The sequence below is a fragment of the Magnolia sinica genome, chromosome 1, assembly GCF_029962835.1.
Source record: "Magnolia sinica isolate HGM2019 chromosome 1, MsV1, whole genome shotgun sequence".
Taxonomy (NCBI): Eukaryota; Viridiplantae; Streptophyta; class Magnoliopsida; order Magnoliales; family Magnoliaceae; genus Magnolia; species Magnolia sinica.
In genome coordinates this window covers 3,837,092-3,855,699 of record NC_080573.1, presented here as the reverse complement: position 1 = coordinate 3,855,699, position 18,608 = coordinate 3,837,092, and the positions used below count along the sequence as shown (strand labels likewise).

Here is an 18,608-nt window from a genome sequence, read left to right as displayed (position 1 = left end):
ATATAAATGTTAGGTGGACCACACCACAGGAAAACAATAGTGATTGGATATCCACCATTAAAACCCTCCTAAGGCCCAATGTACTGTTGGTTTGCTATCCAATCTGTTGATTATTTCATACAGGCCCACATGAAGGTTAAAAACAAATATCAGATTGATCCAAAACTTTTATGGCCCCAAAAGGTTTTTAAAGGTCGACACTAATTCAACACTCTTTCATGTAATGTGGTGCAGTTGAGATTTCTCATTTTTGGTCTCATACCTCATTTTTGTCTTATATCATAAAATAATATGAAAAAATATATGGACGGCATGGATGAAACACATACATGATGGTGGGGCCACCGAGGACCGACCACCAGCCATTGGCTCGTGGCAAGGGGAGTAGCGAATCCGTTTCTCGTATTTTTCATATGCGTAATGTTGGTCCGGCGTCTGCGGTTAAATTATTCTACATACTTGACACGATGGCTGGAAAAATGATCTATCGTGCATATGATACAGCTGCTGTAACTGATAATTTCTCATTTATCTCCTCTTTCTTCCTTCAACCTTATCTACAAGCCCATGTCTTGATCAAGGGAGCTGATCCAATGCCTTTGGATGGTCCACAATATTTACCATTCATGTAGCATACATGAATCATAATCTTATTTGAGGATTCTAACCAATGGTGTAGAATTTGACACTCAGAGTGAGTAGCTATGACAGCCTTAGTAGACAAATTTCTGTTATTGGCCAACCAATGGTTGAACCCAGAGGATGAGCGGTCGTGATCGCATCCATGCATGCCTCGTGTATACTGAATGATATGGAGGCCCGAACAAATGCCGTGCGGAACGAAGCACCCGACCAGCTCTCCCTTATCCATCACTTGTTATTTTATTAATTAGTATTTTATTTTTTATTTTTTATTTTAATCCGTGGTCACGTTTTGTTGACCGCTTGTAGACGTCGCTTGCCTACGACACGCAGCATACGTCACTTGATCCGGTAGAACTAATGGAGAACGGATTGGCTACCCCCCTGCCAGCAGGCCGGTGGCTTGTGATCGGTGCTCTGTGGGCCCCGTTATTAATTATGTGTTTCATCCATTCCTTTCATCCATTTTTACAGATCACTTTAGGGTTTTATCACAAAAATCAGAGTGATATAAATCTTAAGTGGACCACACCACAGGAAAACAATAGTAATTGGATATCCACCATTAAAATCATCCTAAGGCCCACTGTACTGTTTATTTTACATCAAATATGTTGATTAGGTAATACAGACCCAGATGAAGGGACAAAACAAAGATCATATTGATCCAAAACTTTTATGGCCCCCAAAATTTTTTTAATGGTTGAAGATCATTAAACAATGTTTCCTGTAATGTGATCGACCTGAGATTGGGATATACCTCATTTTTGGTATAATACAATAAAATGATCTATAAAAATATATGGACAACATGGATGAAAAAAATACATCATGGTGGGCCCACAGAGCACCGAACATCAGCTATTGGCTGGTGGCAGTGGGAGTAGCCAATCCGTTTCCGAACTTATGAGCCGCCTTTTGGATAACTCGCCGCATGCAACTATCCATGTTACTTTCCCATGCAAAGAGTTACATGGGAGAGATTTTGATGAGATCCACACCGTACATTGAGTATGTTGCCACATTTTAACCACTGAATCCAAAAAAGCCATGATTGGTCTGAATTTTAGGTAAGCCAAGCCACTGGAAATTACTGGAACGAGATGCCTACCATCAGGATGAATGAATTACCCAAAACGACAGTATTTTAGTCATCAGGTGGGCCACCCCGTATGAATTTAGATATTTTAAGCATAATTTTATTGAGATAATTCTCTGAGCATTGAATCATCCAGATTTATGGGATGAAGACTGTAAGGATGCTTTACTATATATGATGGGCGGCATGGATCCATTTATGCATTTTTTGAGTTATTTATCCTATTGTCGTGATAGTAAGGTGGGGTATCTTTTGCTCGATTTCTTAAGTAATTTCCAAAAATCATATCCAGAGAAAGACTTCTGTGTACCAAGTGTGCATTAAGGGATAATTAGTAGGCCTGCAAAGTAAGTGTTGATTACTATACTTGTAAAGTTTCAAGTCATGAATAACATGTCTACATTTAAAAAGAGTTTAGGTTGTGTTTGGCTGGATGGATCCCATGGGATTAGGAGGGATGGAATGGTAAAATCCTGGGATATGCGAAATGAGCCAAACAGACCCGATGAACTTGTCCCGGGTTATAGCAAACCTATGGATCTTAAACCAATCCATTGACATCACCATCATTACCTTAAAATTGATCCCATCCCTCCTAATCCTGTTCAATCGTGCCTGAGGGGTGTTTGGTTGGACGGATTGGAAGGGATTGTAAGGTAAAATCCCGAGATATGCCGGGCGTGCCAAACAGACTTGGTGAACTTGTCCCGGGTTATAGCAATCCCATGGATCTTAAACCAATCCATTGACACCACCATCATTACCTTGAAATTCATCTCATCCCTCCTAATCCCTCTTAATCCTTCAGTCCAAACAGGTCCTTAGAGTGTTAACTGTTCATATGTCATTTTATTTGGCTTTCAAAAAGGTAATTTGTTTAAAGGTAAAATTACTTATTCAGGGCTATTGTCTAATCGTTAATGCTATATCAGGGTGATTTCTAGATTTTCAAATAATCTAATCTGGTCATGCATGCGTTCTAGCTGTTGTAACGTGGATTTTCAAGTGGGACGATCCTTGGTAGTCCGCAGGAACATTGTATAATTATTCTCTAATATAATTATCCACGCTGTTCATCCATTTTTCCAGCTCATTCTAAGGAAAGAGCCTACAAATGAGGCAGATACAAATATCAGGTGAACCTAGCTGATCCACCCATCAGATGGGCTATAGTTTGCAAAATAAATGTACAGCTGTAACGAAGCTCAGATGAAAATTTCTAACCTATCCATGTGTTTTGAATAATGGGGCTCACATGCTACTTAAATAAGACTTTCTTTCTTTTAAAATTTTTTAAGCATGTACAAGGTCCGAGTGACTTGACTGAAGGATTAGATCTATTATAGCATATGTGTGATGTATAGAAGAGTTTTAGTATAGCAAAGCTATTTAAGTTCTTTCTGTCACTAGTTTTATTAGATACACTGCTTAGCAATTTGGTCTTTCTACCATCATTATTAGACCCGGAAGCTTGCTTTGGTAAATATGGAAGCTAAGGGGACTGTTTGAATTTTCAAATCATAGTAAATGTTTTATAAATAAATAATTATTAGTTGTTCAGCCTATTTGAAAATAGTCATATTTCTACTTTGAAAACCAGTCTATCTGAAAGAAGTGGTTTGAATATCTGAGCCTTGCTGACACACACACACACATACACATATGACATATCTGCACCGTCAGTCCATTTTACTAAAGCATTCTAAGGCACAAGCTTAAAATGAGGTAGATCCAACACTTAAGTGGCCCACACCAAAGGAAACAGTAATCCCTAGAAGTTTTTAACGATGGGTGTTCAATTCTTTTTTCCATTGGTGTGGCTCACTTGAGCTTTGGATCTACATTATTTTTGGGCTCATTCCCTAAATTCATCTGGCATAACAGATGGATGGTGTGGATAAGCCACATACATCCAGGTGGGCTCCACATATATTTGGCAACTACCTCGGTTTTAGTGTTAAAAAGCATGTTGTCAAATCAAGCATCGGTAAGGATGGCGCAATTCGACAAGGGAATAACCATTACTCATTTGCAAGTTATTTACAATGGATTGGAAAATTAGCAATTGTGAGGAATTTTCCTGGAAAACTCCTTAGCTACGTGGTTTTTGTCTCTATAAAAGTATATTTCCTTCCATACTAAAATATAGTGCAACAAATCTAAGGTAGCTCTCCTGGAGGGTCTATCAATCGTGGCACAAAACGACAAATGAAAGAAAACGTTAAGATTGTCTTCCTGGTGGGCCCCACCAGTTGTAGACTTTTCAACAGTTGATATTGACGTCGCCTTCCCATGCTTAGATAAATTGCCGTGGCCTTCCTGGAGGCTGGAAGGCGATAAGATTTTTGTAATTTGGATAGAAAAGTGGTGTGTGTTGGAAAGATGGTGAGAGCTCCTTGCTGTGAGAAGGTCGGATTGAAGAAGGGGACATGGACACGAGAAGAAGATCAGACGCTCATAACTTACGTTGAGAGAAATGGACCTGGGAACTGGCGTTCTCTTCCTAAAAAAGCAGGTAAACACGAAACATCTCAGAGTGTTAATATTATCTGCCATACGCCATACCAATTAAATCTCTCCGTTGTTTTCTACTGATAACGCGGATTGCGTACTGACACTGCCAGTAGCGACGTGGCTACTGAACGGTGCTCAGTGGGCCCCACAATGACGTATATCTTTTATCCATACCGTCCATCCATTTGGGTCATTATTTTAGGGAATGAATAGAAAACGAGGCTGATCCTATTCTTAGGTGGACCACACCACAGGAAAACAATGTTGATTGAACGCCCACCGTTAAAAACTTCCTAGGGCCCATTGTAATGTTTACTTGCTATATCCAACCTGTTGATTAGGTCACAAGGACCTGGATGAAGGGAAAACACCAATAACAACTTGATCCAAAACTTTTCTGCCCCCAAGAAGTCTTTAATTATGGCATTCAATAACCACTGTTTCCTGTGGTGTGGTCCACCTGAGATTTTGATCTGCCTCATTTTTGTGGTATCATGCCCTAAAATAATCTGGAAAATGAATGAACAGTGCCGATAAAATTTATACATCATGATGGGGCTAACAGAGATCCCTCCAGTAGCGAATCGCTATACTGGGGCTATGGCAGCGTCAGTTGGCAATCCTCCTAAAATGATTGGGTGCTTAGCTTCCAAGGAGGGATCATATTTAGGTTTTTATGAGCTGGATTAAAGGCCATGAGGCCTTCTGATCATCGTCATTTGTGGTGGAGGCCTTGGGAATCCTCACATCGGCATATAAATCCATTTCGAACTGTTTAAAATCATGAATAAGAAGAGGATTAACATGCCAATTTCCCAATTGATAGGACCATTTCACTGTGGGAGAGTTGATGATCTGACTGTTACATTGGTGTACCCGAGTCTATAAGAAAGGATTAACAACCCCATTGCAATAGATAAGAAATATGCAGAGATATAAGAGAAACACAACAAAAATTCAAGGAAGAGCACTCCATTGCAGTCACCTTTCTCATGACATTCCCCTCTTCATATAGGCGACACTCGATGGTTTGAATCCTTGATTTTATGCAAGTGGGGGTCCATGGTTCATTGATCCAGGAAAAAAAAAAAAGGAAAAGAAAAAAAAAAAGAAAAAAAAGAAAAAGAAAAGGAGGATGGCTAAAGCAATTGTTCCTAGTAATCCATTTGCTTCATACACTGGATTCCACTTGATGGCTTGATTTCTAAAGCCAGAAGAACCAAAAGGTTCGGCCCATCCTATGCAAATCTCAGATCTCGAACTTGCTTGCGAGTAGTCAGGCAGGGTATCTAAGTGTGTATGGGATTAGAAAATTTAGTGCTTTCAGTACGATATTTAGTTAATTCATACTTACAGGTTTATTAAGGTGTGGGAAGAGTTGCAGATTCAGGTGGATGAATTACCTGAGGCCAGATGTTATAAGGGGTAACTATAGCATGGAAGAGGAGGAGACTATCATCAAATTACATGAACTGCTTGGTAACAGGTATGGATTGATCAACTCTCTCTGCACGAGCCCTTTTTTATTTATTTAATATTAAAAGTATGAATATTAGGCATGATTTTCAGTAGGTTTGCTGGTTTGTAAGCCTTCGGAATCAAGAGCAGATTCAAGTTTAGATGGAGATTTAAATTCACTTCTATATATATCAGAAACATGAATTTTATAAGGTTCTTAAAAATAAAAAATTAAAAATTAAAAATTAAAAATTAAATTTTTTTTTTTTTTTTTATCAACATCATCATCGTTTGAGCCTTACCCATACTCAGAGATTCTTTTATATGGTTCTTGTATCATCATCTTCTGTACCTAGTCTGCGTTAGGTAAAAATTCTTTATATAATAATTATAATAAAGAAAATCTATGACACAAATAGCAACATGCACAAGGGGAGCCATAGGGTAGAAGTGGGTGAGTTCTGGCTTTTCCATAAGGTGGACCACAATGTTAAGTTCTTGTCAAAAAATTCAGGCTACTTAATTCTCTCTCCCTTTGTTGTACACTGGGGCCAATGGGAGGAGTGAAAAGGCCTGATTTTTTAGGCAGAAGATTCATCAGTGTGCATTAATGGAAAGCAGTACTAATCTTACATAGGGTGTTATTCGATACTCTAGCTTTGTAAGATGCTTGAAATGGTATATGCTGCATGTAGATATTAATTCAAAACACTATAGCTGAGTATTTGGTTTTCTTATATATATATATATATATATATATATATATATATATATATATATATATATATATATATATATTAGGTTTTCTCGAAATGCAACTGAATAAAAAATATTTTAAAAAACAAAATTTAATATTAATTAACTTAAAAATTTCCATTTAGATATCAACAAGTATCTAGAAATCAAATATTCAAATCCTACTATGATTACCTTGATGAATAAAGCTGATAGGTGAAAAATGGCAATGCCAATCCTTCAAGCCAAAAGGTTTCTCCTCATCTATTATATATGAGTTAGGAATAGTCTCGCACGTCAACACCAAATTAGGGTTAGCCGAAGACAGGTGTGTGGTGGTCTCCACTTGATGGAGGGGCCTAACCAGCACATATAAGCCACAAATCACCTTGTCAGCCTGGCTTTTGTAAATCTCCCCAGCATTTCACTTCTTTATTAATATCGCCAAGGAAAGATCATGAATTTCTTCCCATCCAAACAGTTACATATAAATATATCTTATGCTCTTCGCTTGTTTATAGGTGGTCTATGATTGCGGGGAGTTTACCAGGAAGAACTGACAATGAAATAAGAAACGTTTGGTACAGCCACCTGAAAGAGAGAAAGAAACAAAATCTTAATACCCAAGAAACCAACTGGCCCACAACGGAAATATCCAAATGTAATGCTGCAGCTTCAAAGGAAGTGTCACGATCTGTCGCCTCACCCTTGAATGTTCTAACCATCCCAAGATCAGAAAATTCCAGCTACATTCACATGTACGGGCAACCGTCTTCCAGCAATTCATCTCCCACAAGCAGCAATTCCTTGAATTGCAACATGAGCATTGTCGAAAATTATAATGACTTGTCTGTGACAGTCGAACAATTGCTTCAATCTCAGTTCTCTCCAGTTTTGGATGGAGATTCCCAGTGTCCAGGTGATCCATACCACGACGATCTGAGAAGTTTTTGGTTAAATCTCTTGGTGAAAGCAGAAGAGTATGAAGAGGATCCAAAGATCTGATTGCAGTTTTCGGCCGTTTGGTTGGTTGGTGTCAGTTTTGTGGAGGGAAAATTATTTGAATGCTGTGTAATATATCATGTTTAGTATTTTACAAGGAAACGGTTACAGTGCTCCTTGCTGAATGAGACACTTTTTCTTTTGTGGGGAAAGGTGGGTGTACACAACCTGCAACTTTATTAATTCGATAACAATGCAATGCAACCATTCGAGTGGGCGCAACAAAAGAAGCCGGGCCTCACCTATCGTGTATCCAACTGTACAGCCCGCGCTGTGAAAAACAACAACATATATCCATGAGGTGCTGCTTCACGTGGACGGTTGATACACACACACACACGGGGAAACGCTCACCTGCGAACCAGTTTATACGTATGTAGTACGAACTTTTTTGAGAACCCATCATACGTGATGTGGATCCAAAATCTGAGCCGCTCATGTGAAGCATCACCTCGTGAAACCCCATGGGACCAAGTTTTACTTTGATCTAAAACTTTGATGGGCCATAAAAAATGAAAACAGTTTCCTCACTTGATTTGCATTTCTCTTTGCTATGGCCCACCAGAATTTTAGATCAGGGTGAAAATTTGTCATAAGGGGTTTCGTGGGATTCCGCATCACATGGACTGTTCAGATTAGACACCCATGACACATGTGCAAAGGTGCGCATGTGCGTAGGTGCGCAGGGGAGCATGACTCTCTCTCTCTCTCTCTCTCTCTCTCTCTCTCTCTCTCTCTCTCTCTCTCTCTCTCTCTCTCTATATATATATATATATAGACACACACACGAGTCATGCTCACCTGCGCACCTACGAACATACATACCTTTGTATACGTGTCATGTGTCATGGGCGTCTAATCAGAACTGTCCATGTGATTAGGAATCCCATGAAACCTAAAGGGGCAATTTTCACCCTAATATAAAATACTGTTGGGGCATATCAAAGAGAAATGCAAATCAATGGAGGAAACTGTTTTCAATTTTCTTGGCCCATCAAAGTTTTGGATCAAAGTAAAAATTAATCTTGCGAGGGTTCATGAGGTGTTGCTTCACGTGGACTGTTCAGATTTTAGAGTCACATCACATGTGAAGAGTTCTTAAAAATATTCAAACGAGTTCATTGCGAGCTGGTGCGCAGCTGAGCATTCGACCATCACTTTCATTTTCACAGCCACCTAATCCCATGCTGGATGGGGACACTACTGATGAACCTGCGATGTCCATTAGGTCCAGCACCATATGCAATCATAACAATGGCATAGGATGATCCAAACCATCCAATCAACAGCTTATAAAAAGGATGGTCATGATCATCTACATAAAAATGGGCCCAAACGACAAACTGGACCACCTATTTGTTGGGGGAAATCATGGATTGGTTGTGTTTCTAAGGAATCTCTTTAATCAGAAAATCATAACCATTCCATCCATGTTATGGGGAATAGACATGGCTATAAGTGATTGATGGATCAGGTTATCCACTCCCTCCATCGCTCAGATCTGAACAAGCTTCATGATGAATTGTTAAATCTAGCCCCGACATTCAATCAAATCCGGCTCCAAAAAGGTAGGCCTGAAGATAGGACTCTGCACAGCTGATTGGCAGAATCCAAATCATCCTGCACAACATAACACATATTTCCCGTGTGACCTGCCACATAGGCGAGACGGTGACATCTTAGAGTACGCTCGATCGGGACATTTTTAGAGTATTTTAAAATGAGTAGTCCAAGTAACATAATCTATTGCAAAATCCAAATCAATCCAGCTCAAACAGCTGTTTATCTCAACCCAGAAATGATCAAATACCCCACCCTGTATCATAAGCTACGGTACATCTATTAGCCCTTCAGTGCGTCAAATACGTAGAAAATCCCATCCATACTATATGTGGGCCACACAATGATGATATCCTGCATGAAAATAAGCCTGATTAACTAAGAGGGAGACACACCGTCAGCGTTGATGAACAGCCGGTGGTCCCACGGAACGAGCCAACCGGCCTGATTTTCTTATGATGTGACTACACCAAAATTGCCATTTAGGAACGGTTTTAAACCGTTCCTAAATGCCTCAGGAAACCGTTCCTAAATGTGGCATTGCAGAATATCAGAATGCTTCAGAACCATTTTGGGTACCATTTCAATTTTTAGGAACGGTTTTAAACTGCTTTGGTGCCAACGGTCACATTTTAGGCACAATTTTAGAAACGGTTTTAAACGCTTCTTAATGTTGCCAACGGTCAGATTTTAGTACGGAATTTTAGGAAAAATTTAGAGATCTGTAATCTACCTATATTATATGCCAAATAGAAGAAAAAGACAATAGAATGATTCACACAATAATATTTTTCTTCTTTTCCAGTACACATTTCAATTTCAATTTCAATTCCAATTTCCAATTTCAGTACAACATTTCATTTCCAGGCAACTATAATCCAACAATTCCTGTCTTGAGTGCTAGGAACCCACTATAGCTACACTCCTTGCTCTTTTGCAAACACAAGCTACATGCAAAGCAAAGGCTCCTCTCTCTTCAATGGCTCAGCTGGTTGCTCATACGAAGGTCTCTCTCTTCAATGGCTCAGCTGGCTGTTCATACGAAGGTGTTGCCTGTTGCCTAGAACTGTATTATGTTCGATTATCAGGTTCTCTTCTTGTTGCAAGAATGTGCCTCTCTTAAGATCAGGACTTAGGTAATTTATCCACCTTAGTCTACAGCTCTTTCCACACCTTTGCAAACCTGCAATTTTCCCATAGAGAATAATTCAACAAAACCCAACTAGAAAATATATAAATCAAGAAAAATTCAAATCCAAATTCTATAGATGATCCTAAATATAGAAGATGGTAGTGCGAATATGCCAATGGACTTTGTGTATCAGGTGCTATCGAAGTTGACAAAACTACAAGAAGTGAATTACAGTTCACTAAATAGCTAAAAAGATTTAAAGAACCATTGGGTACCCAATGGGCAGTGGAACCTGATTGGATCTAGGTCTGGGTCCTCAAGAATGAGACTCAGGCACGAAAGTGACTAAGACCCAGTAAGATGTTAACCAGTTAAGTCAGGAACAAGTACTATAGGACCCAACCTGAACCCAACCTGTTGATAGCCCTTGCTTCTTTTCACTTAAATCTTTTTATTTTCTTTCGGATGATGCCAAGAAGTAAGCACAAGCATCCACAAACCCTCCTTTAGGAGACATGTCATCTGACCCAAAGATCATTTAAGATGAAGCAGTGAGGTATTTTTCCAACTTGTTTAAATCTGAACCTACCACGCTAGATGAAAACATACTCGATAATATCCTGCAAATTATTTCTGATGCGGATAATGAACAACTTATGAGCTACCCTTCCTTGGAAGAGGTCCGGCATGCTGTGATGGCCCTCCCAACCGATAGTGCACCGGGGCTTGATGGTTTTACTGTTGTTTTTCTTTCTTTTTTTTCCAATAGCTGGGATATCATGGGTCCTAACATCCATAGAGCGGTAGTCCACTTTTTCCAAGGTGGTAATATGGCCCGTGCTTTTTCTGCCTCCCTCATCTGTCTGATCTCCAAGAAAACGGCACCTAAACTTTTTTCTGATTTCTGCCGCATCAGCCTCTGTAATTGTGTGTACAAAATATTTGCTAAGGTTATTGCAGGTAGATTGGCTATGCTTCTTCCAAATATTATTTCCCCGAAACAAGGTGCTTTCATCCGCGACCGCTCTATAGCTGAAAGTGTAGCTTTGGGTCAAGAGATTCTTCGAGATATCGACTGGAAGACTAGAGGAGGGAATATGTTGCGGGTCAAATATTGCATATCAGACCCAGTTATTGCATGGATTTACAAGCATGATACCGTTTAATGGCCCGATTTAATAGTGTTTGTGATGCAGAGTGTATTTACGAGCATGGACTGAAAAAGGGTGCTTAAAGCATGAATTTAACGCTCTGATGACACCAGAGCATGAGACGGACTTCAGAGAACTAAGATCGACAGAATTACACACCAGGGACCTGGAAAAATCGAGAAACTGAAGCTCAAGCGGCCCGAAAGTTAGCCAGAATGCAAGATCACTGGGTTTCCACCATTTGTTCAGCTTGAAACTTTATACATGGCCCGAGGACCAAAAACTAACCGTACATGTCAAATTTCAGCCATTGGATCCTTCTAGAAGTGGCCCAACGGACAAATTAGCCCATAAATCAGTGATTTGGGGCCCGCCTGGTATCTGGAAATACGTCAATTTGGCTTCAACTCCTTAAATGAGGTAGCAAAACAAATGGACGGAGCAGATTTCTCTCGAACATCACTATGGACCCCCACGTGTGTATTACATGTACACAGGTACATGAGCACGAGAGGTACGCCATACTAGGGATCCAGTCAAAACTCGGTTTGACCGAGTCTCCTGCTCAAAATAGGAAACCACGTTTCCTGCGGCGTGAAATAGAGTCTCGGTTGGACTCTTGTGGGCCACCACCATGCGTCTAAGGTCCGATCCGGACCGTCTATCAGAATTCTACAGGTCCACTAGCCTTGACCTAGGTGGAATTTTTCTAGGAAGCAGCATGTATCAAATTTCGACCGTCGAAACTCAGAATGGACGGCGGAATACAATATCCTGTGGGCCACACAGAGTCCAATCTGAAACCAGATAGTTCTTACTGATTTTTCGAGCAGAATGCAGTGGACGGCGTGGATTTCTCAAAACAATAGTGAAGTGGGCCCCACCATCAGCACAACGTCCATCTTGCGCTACCTCTGTTCTCGCGGTCCGGATGATCCGGGAGGCTGTGGTCCACCCCTGTTGATCGGACGGTTGATCTGATCCGTCCAGATGAAGACCAGGCTCGGGACGAACACCACCAAAAGGGCAGACGTGGAGCCGAAACAATTAGCACTCCGAAAACCTGCTCCCAACGCCGCTGACTGCGTGCGAAAGCAGTTTCTAAAAAAAATGCGCCCGGCTTCCGCAAGGCTCCGTCTCACATGTTGTTTCCTATTTGCGCAGGGAGTGCACACCGTCTTTTAGAGGGATAAAAGGCAGAAAAGGGAGGAGGGCCAGGGGCTGGAACGAGGAGACAGGGAGAGATTCGGTGGCAGCAGGAGGTTAGCTCGGTTTTGGGCTGGACGTGGAGCAGGGAGAGAGATAGAGAGGAAAAGGTTTTTTTTCTTTTTATTTTTGTTTAAGGATTAGCTGCATCATGACGGGCTAAACCTCTTAACTGGGGCTAAGAGGGGAAGCTTGTAGTTGTTGAGGGTCAAATATTGCATATCAGACCCAGTTATTGCCTGGATATATGAACATGGTACCGTTTAATTGCTCATCTTAATCATGTTTATGATACAGGGTGTATGTACGAGCTTGGACTGAAATAAGGTGCTAAAAGCTGAGATTTAACCCTCTGAAGTCACCTAAGGCAAGCGACGGACTCCAGGGGATCAAGATCAACGGAATTACACGCCAGGGATCCACGGAAATCGAGAAACCAAAGCTCAAGCGGCCTGAAAGTCAGCCAGAATGCAAGATCACGAGGTTCCCACCACCCGTTCAGCTCAAAACTTCATACATGGCCAAGGGCCCACAAATTAACCGGACACGGCGAATTTCAACCTTCAAATCCCTTCAGAAGTGGCCCAACGGACAGATCAGCCCCTAAAATCTTGATTTGAGGCCCGCCTGATATCTGGATATACTTAAATTTCATTATCAACGCCTTAAAGTAGATGAGGAAAAGGATGGATGGAACGGATTTCTCACAAAAATCTTAGTGGACCCCACTCAAGAGAATGCACTTGCACAATGTGCATGCACTCGCCGTGCACCGCCAGTGTCCCAATTGGTCAGCGTTACGCTGACCGATATATTCTTAAAATTTCAAAAAGCTCCAGCGTCTTCATACTGCAGCTGCGGTTCTGGCTTGTGGGCCCCACTAGACGCCCGGAGTGATGATCAGAGCCGTCCACTCATTCCAAGGGTTAGCCAAAACCGACGCCTAGGTTTCCTTTCTCCTTCATGCAAGCATACGGGTGAAGATCTTAACCGCACGCAAGATGAACGGTAGCTCAGAAGATCGTATGGGCCACACCGATTCCAGTTCAAAAATAGTCCTTTTCGAATGATTTTTCGAGTGCATTCCAATGAATGGATCGGATTGTCCTAAACACCTTGATCATAGGCCCACCGATCATCAAAACAGAGTTCCGAAAGCTCTGTTTCGCAACGGAGCTTGCGAAAAATTATGTTGGACCACCATCTGAATTGATCAGGACGATCCAAGCCGTCCATTCGTTCCAGAAGGGCGAACCGACCGTACAAAAGGAGTTCCTCCAAACCCATGCACACACAATCAGAAGAGTTTTGGTCAAACGCAGTCGGACGGCTGAAGCCCAGATTTAGTGGGACGCATCATCAGAAATCAAAAATACTCCATGTCTGACTGGAATGAAGCGAAGGAGCTGATGGACGGTATGGATTTATTCTCTGATGCCGATCAGGTGCTCCACCAAGCATCAGCGCAAGAGTCCTGTTTGTAGCCTGCGCGCGCCCGAGAAAAAAACGGCCGCTGTTGGCTGATTGTGTGATTCTGATAAGCTTCGGACCAGTAATCCAGACCGTTCATCTGAAAGCTACATAAAAACTGTCCATAGGGACGATTTCATTTTACAAAAACTGGGCCCAAGATCAGATGCATTGGTTTTTCTTCCCTGCTGCGTAAACCTTCTGCATGGAGTGCGGAACTTCACGACCGATTTTCTCCAGCTTCCGCAGCCTAATACTTTAAGGACTCCACAGCAGTTCCGGTGAGGGCTTTTGGTCTTTAAAAGGGAGCTTGGCCAACGTGAAGAGGGGAGAACAGAAAAGACAGGGAGCAAGCTGGGAGCTTGGACGATTACAAAGGAAAGAGAGGGAGAGAAGATACAGAGTTTTTGATGTGTTTTTGAAGGTTCTAATTCTTTTATTCATTTTTGAGAGATCAAGCCCAATCATGTCGAGCTAAACCTCTTAGCTAGGGCTAAGAGGTGAAGCTTGTAGTGAGATGGGAGACTCTATTTGTTGATTTAATTATTTAATTGTGAATTGAGCTTGATTGTGGTTTAATTATTAAGGGATGTTTTTAGTTTTTAATGGTCTATTGTGACTGAAATTACAATGGATCTGTGATAGCTTTGAGCATGTTCCTTTCCTTTTATGTTTATGACGTCAGGAAGCCCTGTTGTTCACCATCGTCTCATGGGCATGGTCGGATGACGGTACCCTTCCTAACTTTCATGCACTATTGATTGGTTGGTAATTAGTTTAATCCTGTTGTTTGCTTTGTCTCCTGGGCATGGTTAGATGATGGAATCCATTCTAATTCATATACCTTTCATCTCTTGAAAACCAGATCAAGTAAGTTCAGTTTAAATTCAATAATTCTTGATGCAGGCATAAGATCTCCCTGATCTCTACAAGTGGATCCTCTGAATCCCTAGTTTCCTTCCTCTGAATTCCTTAAAGTTTTAGATAATTGTTCCACAATTATTTCTTAAATTCTACTTGGTTTAGATCACATCTTAGTCTAGTTCTAGTTCTACTTGGTTTCAGATAACGTACAGGTATCAGTCCCTATGGATTCGACCTCGGTCTTACCGAGTTTATTACTACATCATAACCCTGCACTTGGGGTGTGAACAGTAGTTTGATGGGAGCTTTTTACTTATGCCTTTTTGTTTAAACTGAACTGATATTGTTTTTCGTTTACTTGAGGATTTGTTTTTAGTTTTTTTTTATGGTCTGTTGTGACTAAAATTACAACGGGTCTGCGATGGCTTTGAGTATTTCTCCCTCCCTTTGATGTTTATGACGTCAGGAAGCCCTGTTGTTCACCATCGTCTCATAGGCATGGTTAGATGACGGTATCCTTCCTAACCTTCATGCATTGTTGAGTGGTTGGTAATTAGTTTAATTCTGTTGTTTGCTTTGCCTTCTGGGCATGGATTGATGATGGAATCCATTCTAATTCATATACCTTTCATCTCTTTAAAAACTATATTAAAAGAAGTTCAGTTTAGTTTACATGGTGATGGCATAAGATCTCCCTGATCTCTACAAGTGGATCCTCTGAATCCCCAGTTTCCCTTCCTCTGAATTCCTTAAGTTTAGATTAATCTCTCACAATTATTCATCAATTTACATTGGATTTAGATTTCATCTTAGGCTAGTCCTATTTCTACCTAGTTTCAGGTAACGTACGGGTATCAGTCCCTTGGGATTCGACCTCAGTCTCACCGAGTTATAAATACATCACAACCCTATACTTGGGGAGTGAACAAGTTTTTGGCGCCGTTGCCGAGGACTGACGGCTACGTTTTCTGAAATCAACTAGTTTTAGGATTAGTTTAAGATTAGGATTTTTCTCACTTTAGGTTTAGTTTTTTTGATTTCTAGAAACTAATCTGTTTCCTGTTTTGTAGGACCTTGACATTAACTTCTAATTTGGTAATTCTTTTCCAAATCCTCTACTCTTTCTATTTTTAGAATTAGGGTTTGAGTTTTAGAAGTTTTCTAATTCTAGTTCTCTTTTAATTATAGAATTTTTTTATTTTTTTATTTTTATTTTTTATAGTTTTCCCTTTTTGGAAACTAACCCAACTCTTTTGTTTTGTAGATTGGTAAATTCTTTCTTAATTTCCTCCTTGCTATTTCTAGATTAGGATTCTTTTTTAGCAAGTTTCTAATTCTAAACTCTTTTAGACTCTAACTTTGTTTCTTATTTTATTTTTAGAAATTTTCTACTTGTAGACTTTTTGTTTAAAAACTTTCCTATTTTGTAGGCCTTTAAGATAAAAATTTCTAATTCGGTAAGTTCTTTCTCTACTTTCTATTTTTCAGTTCTCTTTTAGTAATTTACTTTCTAGTTTAGGATCTTCTTCTTTTAGAAACTATTTTACTTCTATCTTTCTTTTTAAAAATTTTCTAATTCTAAACCTTCTCTTTAGAAACTGACTTGTTTGTTTTCTTTTGCAGGTCTTTAACTTAGGAACTTCAATTTGGTAATTTCTTTCCAAACTCTCTCCTTCTTTCTAGATTTTCTTTTCCTTTCTTAGGATTAGGTTTCGAATTTGATTGAGGACTACGAGTGTTTCATGCCCAAGTGGGCCGGTGACAACACTCGACATCTCTTGACTGAGGGAGGATTGGTTGAGGGGATGACTATCCATCGCAGGACTAGACACCACTCGAAATCCCCTGAGTTAATTGAAGTTATGACTGAAGACCAACCTCCCCTACTTCCACCCAGGGGGGAGGATACCCAAGATGAGAATGAGGTGCATCAGGCACCCCCACCTCGTAGTTTACGAGATTATCTACAACCGGCGGGAGTGAGTACGCCCTCATGCATGATTTTCCCTGAAAACACAGGACAAATAGACATCAAGTTAGGAGTTATCCAACTCCTTCCCAAATTTCATGGACTTGAATCAGAAAGTCCATATTTACATTTGAAAGAGTTCGATGAGATTGTAGCTACATTATATTTTCCTAATGTATCTGAGAATACAATCAGGCTGAAACTCTTTCCTTTTTCCTTAAAAGAGAAAGCTAAGACGTGGTTACATTCACTGCGTCCTAGATCCATTGGCACATGAAATGACATGCAGAGGGAATTCATAAAAAAAATTCTTCCCACATCATAAAACGATTACCCTCAGAAAAGCAATCATGAACTTTGCCCAAAAGGAAGATGAACTATTCTTCCAATGTTGGGAAAGGTTCAAAGATTTAGTCAGTTCATGCCCACAACACGGATTTGAAACGTGGCGCATTACAAATTTTTTCTATGATGGACTGACATCTTCCATGCGCCAAATGGTCGAGACAATATGTAATGGAGAATTCATTAATAAAAATGTTGACGAGGTATGGGATTACCTCGATAGTCTTGCTGAAAAAACACAATCATGGGACTATTACCAAAAGTCGAACACCACGTCTAGGCCGACTCAATTAAAGGAGAAAGGTGGATTATATCTCTTGAAAGAAGAGGATGATCTCAAGTGTAAAGTGACTACGCTCATAAGGAAAGTTGAGGCCATGAAAGGAAAGAAGGATAAGACTAATGAAATTGTTTGCGGCATCTGTAATTGCAACATTCATACAACTGAAAATTGTCCTACAATACCCACCTTTCGAGGAGTGTTGAATGAACAAGCCAATGCCGTAAACAACTATCAAAGACCTTTTACGGGACCTAACTCCAATACGTACAATCCTGGTTGGAAAAATCATCCAAACTTTAGTTAGAGGAATGGACAAACGGCTACCCCTTAAGGTTTCTTCAATCAAAATCCAAATCAAGGGAAACCTTAAGAGGAACCGGTTCAAAATTCCATACAAGAGCTGGCTCAGGCAATGCGGGGAATTACAGATTTTATACAAAAAATATATTCACGTATGACGGTTATAGAAAAGGGGATACTTCCTGCACAACCTCTCCTCAATCCTAAACCGCTTTACGAGATTAATAATCTCAGCTCTTCAAATCAGATGGGGCACGCTAAATCCATCACCACTCTTAGGAGTGGAAAGATCATTGATAAAACTCTTCCGGTTAGGCCCGAAAAGCCTCAAGAACCAGAAGAGGACAACAATGATGGATCTAGTGATGCCCCACAAAAATTAGAACCAGAACTTCTAGAGAAGCCAGTTGCTCCGTTCCCCCAACGGTTGGTTGCACCAAAACGTCTTTCTAACTCTCAGGATATTCTGGAGGTGTTGAAACAAGTGAAAGTTAACATTCCTCTACTTGATGTCGTGAAACAGATTCCTTCATATGCCAAATTTCTGAAAGACTTATGCACGACCAAAAGACGGCAAAGTATTCAAAAGAAAATCTTCTTGACTGAGAAAGTGAGTGCCATCCTGAAGCAAGACGTGCCGCAGAAATTCAAGGATCCCGGTAGCCCAACTATATCATGTGTAATCGGGAACCATCGAATTGATCACGCACTTCTTGACTTAAGAGCGAGCGTAAATCTGATTCCCTACTCGATATACAAACAGTTAGATTTGGGTGAGATAAAACCCACCCTGACCACACTACAACTTGCTGATCACTCTATTCGTGTACCAAGAGGGATAATTGAGGATGTGTTAGTCCAGGTCGATAGATTTTACT

General features: G+C 40.4%; 1 protein-coding gene and 1 non-coding gene across 2 annotated transcripts in view; one reads left to right on the top strand and one right to left on the bottom strand.

Annotated features, from left to right (window-relative positions):
• The first annotated feature begins 4,123 nt into the window (after window positions 1-4,123).
• LOC131222903 (transcription factor MYB4-like) overlaps window positions 4,124-18,608 on the top strand; it is a 54,314-nt gene continuing 39,829 nt past the window's right edge. The window contains exon 1 of the mRNA XM_058218182.1: window positions 4,124-4,256. Within this exon, the coding sequence (XP_058074165.1) occupies window positions 4,124-4,256 (133 nt within the window). The remainder of the gene's footprint in view (window positions 4,257-18,608) is intronic.
• Window positions 17,135-17,241, bottom strand: LOC131222189 (small nucleolar RNA R71). The gene has a single exon (XR_009159902.1). It is a non-coding gene; the product is annotated as a small nucleolar RNA R71 (small nucleolar RNA).